We start from the raw sequence: 8,625 nt of genomic DNA on the forward strand, positions 1-8,625 counted from the left end.
CCGAAAATCCATTTTGCGTACCCTTGCGAACCCTTTCACGTATCGTGCGCCGAAAAAAGTATTAAAAATTCACGCTGTTACTGATATTCCCACAAGTTTCTAATGCACTGTTTAATCATTCCAGTGAAGTAATAATAATTGGATTCCGTTTGCCCCTAATATTAGTTTACCGCCAACACTGAAATTTACTTGCTACTAGGTTAGTAGAGGATACCGCATGCTTAAGCATTTGCTTAAGAATAAGTAGCGACTGAGAATACCGCCCCAAAGGCTCAGATCGCGCATTTGTCGAGGCGCAGCGCAGACGACGTAGGATCGAAATACAAGGAGAAAAGAAAAAGAAATATTATTTAATGTTCTGAATGTAATGTAGTGGAGAGCGCCGGGGCAGAAAGACGGAAAGCGCAACTCTTCCGTTTTCGAGAAATAAATTCTTATAAATACGGGAATTTCAGTCGATCAATATCAACCATGCAAAAATGAAAAATCATACTAATGTAACTATAATACTAATAATACTATGAACAATATTCATAAACTACAAATAAATATGTAGTTCTACGGGTTGCCTTTTTCAGCACGCATTTGATTCTTTATCTAATAGAAAAAGGTTTTTCTAAATTTCAAACAGTTGCAGTCATAATTACTCGCGTCAATGTCGCTGACCTTTTTTGAACAGATATCTTAACAGGAATATTGTATATTTATAAGCAGCGTAACTCTGCGAGTAACAAAATAACACACATATTTATGCAAACACATTCACGTATATTGTAAGATTTATTTATATATGTATAATTACAAAAGCAAATAGTAAGAAAATATGCAAAATATCTTTCATTTATACATCCACGTTATTTCCTACATGATTGGTATTCTTATAATGTAAAGATAGATGGCAGTGACCTTCCAGTCATGGTCTAAACCGAAACCTTCTCACACGATAGTTTCGTTTATAAAATCCCTTAATATCTAGTTTTTGGAAAACGCTTATGTATATACGATTTTTATGGCACTCATAGCTCTTCCCGCTTATTTGCTTTATTTACATCATCATCGAATACGATCGTAGAGTTTTCCGTATCGCTGATGTACCCTTGTTCACCGGTATAATGCATTGGATGAATTAACAATGGATTCGCAGAGAGTATTATCAAATTTCTTTCTGGATAGTATGATTTCCATGCCTCCCTGTGTAAAAAGAATGACTGTCAATATGCAATAGCATGGAAACGTTAGGATAAGATTTTTCATACATTTCTATAACGAAGAGTTATGGTGTTTTTTTTTTTTTACCTAGGATGAGCATCTGATAATATAGGAAGATATTCGTCGACGGGTACTAATTTTTTTAGCGGCATTGCATTTACGAGTTTCCTTGCACCTTCTGCTGATAAAATGTACCCCAACGTCCAGTAACTATAGGCTGCATGCACCAAGTATTTCGATCCATCCACCCCAGATTCAGCATTTTCCACCAATCTCTTCCTTCCCAGATAGCTATTAAGTCATTAGATTTTCGTGTTCAATCAGATTTGATCATCAAATTCATTTGATTATGCAAGACTGATTAGACATTGAACACTTACACCAAATCCCATTCGAGTTGAAGGATCTCGAGCTCTTTTAAAATGTAATTTAATTTCTGCCGGAAAAACGGTTCAAAGCGAACATCGTCTTCTAATATTATAACACTGTCGAAACCATCGTCTATTACCTATTAATTTCCCAACTATTTAGTATAGTTTATAATTTCGCGGTGTATATCGTTTGACTAGTTTCGTGATTACCTTGTTCCAGATAGAATAATGACTTAAGAAACAACCGATTTCTCCCATAGTCATAAGCCTGCGAAAATTTATTTTTATTATCACTTTAAATCACTGTCGTTCTCCATCTACTGTACTTACCGTTCGTGATAAGGGTCGGCATACTCCGGCAACATTTCTATCCCCAGATCCTCCAGAACAGATTGGTTTAATGTCCTAAATAAACAAATACAATACAATTTCAGTCATGATCGATAAAAACCAAGATAGATTATATATTCGCACTTGGGCTGAAAGATATCCTCTATATGTATGTTTTATTGCGAAAATTTAAGGGGGAACACCACTGTGTGACGGCTGGAAAAATAAGACTTCTTTAAGAAATTTTTTTTTCAGCAATAATTTACAGTCTTCGTATAAAATTTGTATTACCTACTTTTAGTACAATGTCTTAAGATATTAAATAAAAAAAAATGAATAGAAGAACATGCATTAATTTTAATATATTAATTAATCTTTTAGATCCGTATAAATTAGATTTAGATTTCGTATAAATAAAAATATAGGGCCTGGATTTTTTATACAGTTTTAAAGTATGTATCTTTTTTCTGCTAGAAAATTTTTTCTTTATGAAAAATTGTACAAAATAACGGCGAACAAAATGGCTTCCCGGAGGACTGTAAAAAACACTGGTCCACTGATTTTCTCAAAATTCAAATTATTTTGGAAATTATAGCAGTTTCAAGAATTGACTTTAATTTTTGACATACAAATTTGCACTAAAATGCTTGTAAAAAGTTAAATAATTGAAATATCAATAAAACCCTACGCTAGGTCAAAGATAATGTATTCCTGTTTATATATTTTCTTTGTATTCCCTTCTCAGATGTTCCAGTAATTCCCGGGAGCCTGGACCAGTTTTTTTGCAGTGCTCCAGGAAGCCTATTTGTTCGCCGTTATTTTGTACAATTTTTCATAAAAAAAAATTCCAGCAGAATAAAGATACATACATTAAAACTGTATAAAAAATCGAAGCCCTATATTTTTATTTATACGAACAAATAAATCCCTAATTTGTTGTAGCTTCAGGGTGGGTTCCCCCTTAAGACACTGTACTGAAGGTAGGTAATACAAATTTTAGTCTGAAAACTGTAAATTATTCCTGAAAAAAAAGTTCTTGAAAAGGGCTTATTTTTCTAATGTCAAAATACATGTTAGCGTACACACATGTGAAATTCATTTATTTCCACTTACCTACCGTCAACGGCATCCACGGTTTCCGCTCGAATACCGAGTTCCTTAAAAAGCCTGTACATTCTATCGCGTCTCTCGGGTCTTCTTAAAAGGTTTATCACATAAATATTATCCACCTGCAGAGTATCCTCAGCAGGGAATTGCACAAATTGCTCGAGATCCTTCGACACCGGAAGATAATTACTGTCCGCTAAAAGAGTAAAAGATTCGCGATTGTAAGTTTAAAGTTTAATAACGAGTTTATATGTTTTACATACATAATATCTCTGTCTTGATATTGGTCAAGCGTTGCAGATCTTCCGCCACTGTTTCATCTATCTCTAGCGGAACCATCACGAATCCATAGACATTCTCGTTGCAAATATACAGGGGTATGGCTGTAGTAAGGTGAAACACCGGTGAGCACCTCATTAGATAAGAATTTGAAGCTTGGAAAATGATAATAGGAGCTGTACTGCCTAACGCTTACCAGATTTGTTGGCACCGACCGCAAACGTAATAATATCATCGGTAGGGCCGTCGTATAGATTTAAATTAGTCGGATCGTAAGTCAACCGATCCGAGGCGTATTTCCTCAAATCAATTAGAACCGCGCTATGAATCATAGGTACGTGAAAACATCCTGTTTCTTCGCGAAACAAAATCGGCTTGTACTTGTCGGTTCTGAAATAGTAATAGTCGCTGGTCATTCCGGCCCAGAAGTTACTGTACAAGCCGTCCGATTTCAATAACGGCGCAACAACCGTCCGATTTTTCGAAACCAATTCGTCGAGGGTGCTCGGATTCGTCAAGAAAACGTCCGCGTCGAGCATCTGAAATTATAAGCATGCAAAATGATCAACGTTCTTCTCTTCGAATAGAACGTTTGCTTTTCAAAAAGTCTTGGCGGGGATTTAAATGCTCCGATACCGGAAGTCGAAGAAAAGAAAATAAATTCAAGTCATACCCAGACGAAATCTGCCCACATATTCCTCCCAGCGTTGAGCGATTTCTCGCGTAAATTTATCACGTGTAGAAATCTCTGGGTCGACCACTCGGCAATTCCATTCTCGTTCTCGAATCCGTGAGATTTCTCATCGAAATTTGCTTCGACGCCATGATACTCGTTGCCCTTACTCTTCAGCCATGTAGTCAATATTTCGATCGATTTATCGATGTTGTTGTCACTCTGTATCCTTTTAAAGGAAGGAGCGTATGTAAGTTGTAAGTAATCACATATTCGCCAATTATTTGTTCTTTTCTTTCAACCCGAATTATTGTTAAAAAATAATAATGGAAAGGTAAATTTTCAACGTTGAACATCGGAACGTTCACGCATTCGCGCTAGAACATCGCGACGAGTTTTTAGCGCGGGAGGGGCGGGCAATTATAAACTTGTTGGCATGTTACGTACATTGTGTAATTAAAACTTACGTACATTCGATAAAATTAACGGTATAATGGTAGAAGATGTGAAAGCTTGGACCTTATTATTCAGGGAATGCAATATATTTCAGTAAACTTTGATAGAATCTTTTTCGAAAATCTGTCACCGAAAATAAGAATTATTATTTTTTACTGTATGTGCTCTGTAGTTTTGTTCTTTTGATTAATGGAGAACAGTGTACGTCCGTAAGATTTGAATCTAGACTGAACTTATTATGATTCTGTTCGAACAGTTTCAATGGAAAAGTGAGGTTACGCTAGGTACACTTACCATAAATGAATTCGTTCTTTCGGATAGTGTAATTGCTCCAAATAGGCCAAGAAGTATGGCAATGTGTGTGCTTTATTTCGCACCAAAATTGTTATTAACACCGTTGGTTTCTTCGAGTCTTTGCCGCCAGTCGCCGATAACGTAATGACAAGTGCCAGAGAAATGAAAACAATCTCTATCAATTTCATCTCTTAAATCTGCTCCTTTCCAATTCCGTCCGTTCTTTATTCGGTGTTTAGCTAGAATTACTCAATTCGCACGGAAAATGTAAGGAAGATATTAAATTTTTAAAAACGTCGAGTACACGTTCATTCTTCTCTTCGCCATGTCGTTCATTACCTCGTTTTTTAGGATAAAATCTTACCACCCACGTTACAAACTCTTGCTGTCGGTAAAGTAATAAACTGCCGCTGTAACGACATTCATGGCGTCGATATAATATTATTATTATTTAGAGTCGCATGATAACCAAAAGATTAAAATAAAGTAAAAGCATGGTCTTCTTTTGTCTTGCGAAATTTATTTCAATTCAATGAATTTCGTTCCTTTTACTCATGGTCATACAATGTAACAATAAATGCAATACACATACGTAACTGGCAATTAAATGTGAAATTTAATTACATCCATTCTATACATGTTTGTGAATTATTCTGCTACATGTGCGTCTGCTTCTTAATTTGTTCTTCCGTTTCTCTTTTCGCAGAGGTTTTCCTTTTGTCTTTATCTTCCTGTTTCGTTTTCATTTTCGAGGAGTAACTGAGACTGGACTTATCAAAATCCAACACCATGATACCTAAATCCCCGCTGTATCTGTTCTTGGCCACCTAAAAAGTACAGGACTTCTGAATAACCGATTCTACGCGCCGTTTCCCGATAAGTCGCTAGCATTGTCTTGCTTTCTGCGCGCATACTTGCAAATATTTCTTGCCCCGAATACTGCTCAGTCTTTTATCTTGAATAATGAGTACGTTATCTGCCTCCTGACTCGCTTTGGCGCTCCCAAAGATCGACGAAGTCGTTAACTCTTCTTCGATGCGTTCCTTCCTCGGATGTATTATCGCGGTCACATGGCAGTTATATTTAGTAGCGAAATTTCTAAATCTCGCTATAATGTCGTCTTGCTTCCAAAATCTGTAACACGCCAATGTTATTCTATGCGACAAGTCTCATACAGGAGTTACCGTTTGAATACCTGTCCAAGTGCCTCGAATCGTCCGACATCCCCATCATGAATTGAACGTTGTCGATTATTACGTGAGCTATGTCATGAATGTACGTCGCATACTCGACTGCCTAGAATAGAGATTTACCGTTGCTCTACGCTCGATCAGATCAAAATAATGGAATATATCCGTGCACCTACCTCCATCACTATTTTGATACTCTGCTGGCCGTGAAACGTCATGAAATAAATCGGCAATTTTTCAAAAGCATCCGCGTACGAATTAAACTTCTCGAGATGTTCGTCTAAAGGTACCCCCACCATTTGTTGCAACATCGTTCTTGCTAATCGCGCGTTTCGTATTTCAAAGCTACCCCACAGAGTGTTGATACCTTGCATCGCTAAATCTAATGAATATTCGCTTATAAAAGTTGTTTTACCGCATCCTGAGGAAAACAATCGATACTGAGAGATCTTACGTCGATAACTTCTATCCTTCGATACAGCACTACATTTCAGCTACCTGTCGGCCCCGTTAATACAGTGAACTCTCCTCTTCTGTGGCCCTTTAAAATACGATTCAGAGCTGGGTATCTCCTCCATTTCACACCCTGCACTTTGTCTATATTTTGCAAATCGCTCAACACCTCTTCCCTGAGTTCGTGAAACGTAGTTATACTTTTGTGCCACGCGGGCTGAGCATTCTGAACGATGCTTTTCAGATCGTAGCCCATATCGCTAGCCAATTTTGGTCGAGGTTGCAGATCTGTTGGTCTCACAAAAGAACACCGTTTTTCATTCAATTTTTTGGCGAATTGCCTGGCGGTATACCAACTTGTCTCGTCGTTTCCGAACCACAATACTAATCTCTTGAAAGACTCCATATACGGTAATAACTGTTGGGGTAGGTTTTGCAAATTGTACGGAAGGCAGATAACGGTGTTCGCCGACTTCCGCGACACCAATGCTAGAAGATCGTGTACCATTCCTACAATCACAGCAGCGTTATCGCTTTTACTGTGCCATTGTTTGTATTTAATGCAACCACTAACCCCAGAAGCAGGAACTGTTTTGTCTTCCTTTGAATCGATCGTAAGCGATTTATATCCGGCGATACAATTGTTTAAGCCTGTTAATGGGAAATATAATACGTTTGACGTCTTTTCGTAGATACAGTTTAACTGCTGCATATCCTCTTGCGAAACGTTCTGCGAAAAATATTACATCTTAGAATTTTAGCGTGATTAATTTAATAAGCTTCCATCCTTCCTTACCGGTAGCGAAAAATTTCTCAGGACAGTTTTGTACTCTTCCGTCGATAAATCTTCGATGCTTTGGCAACTTTGCTTCATATCGCTCCATATTTTACTGAAATCTTTTTCCGACTGTAAATTCGCTCTCAGCATATCCAATTCCTTGAGCTTTTCAATCGATTTCTCTATCGACAATAATTTCTCTAGTACGTCCCACGATCCATTACATTTACATTTATTGCACATAAAGAACCCTGCAATTAATTTTGCAACCAATTACGACGATTGATTTTACACTTTAACAGGAAACTACATTGTAGCGTCCGTTTAAGCAATGCGCTTACCTGTTGTTTTATTCACGTAAAGCTTTGATTCTTTCGTAACACTGTTGCATACAGGGCAATCCGTTACGATACAAGTATACCCATCTATTACAGGTAAAGATCGTTGTTTGAGTAAAAGCTTTAAGTGAGAAACAGATACAGGATGTTTGGATTCTCTGCTCTCCACATGAAAGCAATATTTGTTGATAAAGCTTCCGAACTGTTGCCTTCTTTTTCGAGCGCAAGCACGTTTAAATAAATTAAAAAGCATTTTACAATATGTATATATAAGAACTGGTTACCAAGGTTCTTATAATTTAAAACGTAAGGTCATAACATAATATATTTCTGCCTCATGCTATTTCCCTTTGATTAAACATCCGATTATAAATATTACAGTGATATCTGCAATGTTTTACAAAAGCTGGTAAAAAAAGTGGCAAATCTAAAGCCTTTATTGCTATTTCGTTTTCTGCTTCGCAAATAATGTCAAGGTACAGTTACTTGATACTTATTGGCATGTACTATTCACATTCATCGGACTGTAAGCCGGTATTTATTGTTTAATTATTCTGATCTCGTAGCAATTCCTTCAACGTATTTTGCGCGACACGTGTTATATGCAATGTGTTGTGATGTGTTGTACGTATGCCTCGTGTTTGTGGTATATGTATACATTTGTGGCAATTGCTTCTGCGCACATCACCAGAGAACTCGGGAGAGTAATCGGTTTTCGCGAATTATCGATTTGTCAGCATCACCAATCATCACTCAACATTGTATTTTTTAATGTTCCCCTGCTTACAAGTAGAATGTATGTAATCGAAACCACGTGAACGATTTGTGACTGCAGCAGGGGCATATAGGATTAACGAAGAATTTGAGGTTCAACTCTTGTGGCGCGCAGTTTAAAAGCCACTGACGCCAAGTGACCAAGCACGTGGCAACCAAGGCGTACACTTGCACATGAGAAAACATATATGGACCTACTTACTTAACAGTATGCGTTACATTTATTGAGGGGAACGGTAGGCTTGGAGGGGAAAAGGCAGAGGTCAGATACAGGCACGTTGGGTTAGCTTCGGAAGCATTCGGCATGCATAACCACTGCGTTACCGATTTGCCTGTATCGCTCCCCTTACCGCGAATCTTACACCCCCTTCAG

General features: G+C 37.5%; 2 protein-coding genes across 3 annotated transcripts; both read right to left on the reverse strand.

The window, feature by feature from the left end:
• Window positions 1-747: 747 nt before the first annotated feature.
• LOC143374885 (glycosyltransferase 25 family member) lies at window positions 748-5,074 on the reverse strand. Its single transcript, XM_076823437.1, has 10 exons — window positions 4,720-5,074; window positions 3,970-4,198; window positions 3,493-3,835; window positions 3,281-3,400; window positions 3,024-3,213; window positions 1,911-1,985; window positions 1,791-1,848; window positions 1,590-1,717; window positions 1,297-1,500; window positions 748-1,191 (listed from the first exon to the last, which is right to left on the reverse strand). The coding sequence occupies exons 1-10, from the start codon at window positions 4,905-4,907 to the stop codon at window positions 1,017-1,019; spliced, it is 1,710 nt and encodes a 569-aa protein (XP_076679552.1). The 5' UTR covers window positions 4,908-5,074; the 3' UTR covers window positions 748-1,016.
• Window positions 5,075-5,219: 145 nt separating this feature from the next.
• On the reverse strand, window positions 5,220-8,403 carry Mtdna-helicase (mitochondrial DNA helicase). Of its 2 annotated transcripts, XM_076823423.1 has the most exons (7): window positions 7,482-8,403; window positions 7,159-7,391; window positions 6,408-7,092; window positions 6,086-6,330; window positions 5,915-6,015; window positions 5,634-5,853; window positions 5,220-5,546 (listed from the first exon to the last, which is right to left on the reverse strand). In XM_076823423.1, exons 1-7 carry the CDS (start codon window positions 7,729-7,731, stop codon window positions 5,376-5,378), a joined length of 1,905 nt encoding a protein of 634 aa, XP_076679538.1. In that variant the 5' UTR covers window positions 7,732-8,403; the 3' UTR covers window positions 5,220-5,375. The 2 variants fall into 2 exon arrangements, with proteins under 2 accessions (XP_076679538.1, XP_076679543.1); XM_076823428.1 differs by lacking the exons at window positions 7,159-7,391; window positions 7,482-8,403 and having other exon boundaries at window positions 6,408-6,872; window positions 6,937-7,078.
• Window positions 8,404-8,625: the final 222 nt, after the last annotated feature.

The sequence above is a fragment of the Andrena cerasifolii genome, chromosome 1, assembly GCF_050908995.1.
Source record: "Andrena cerasifolii isolate SP2316 chromosome 1, iyAndCera1_principal, whole genome shotgun sequence".
Taxonomy (NCBI): domain Eukaryota; kingdom Metazoa; phylum Arthropoda; class Insecta; order Hymenoptera; family Andrenidae; genus Andrena; species Andrena cerasifolii.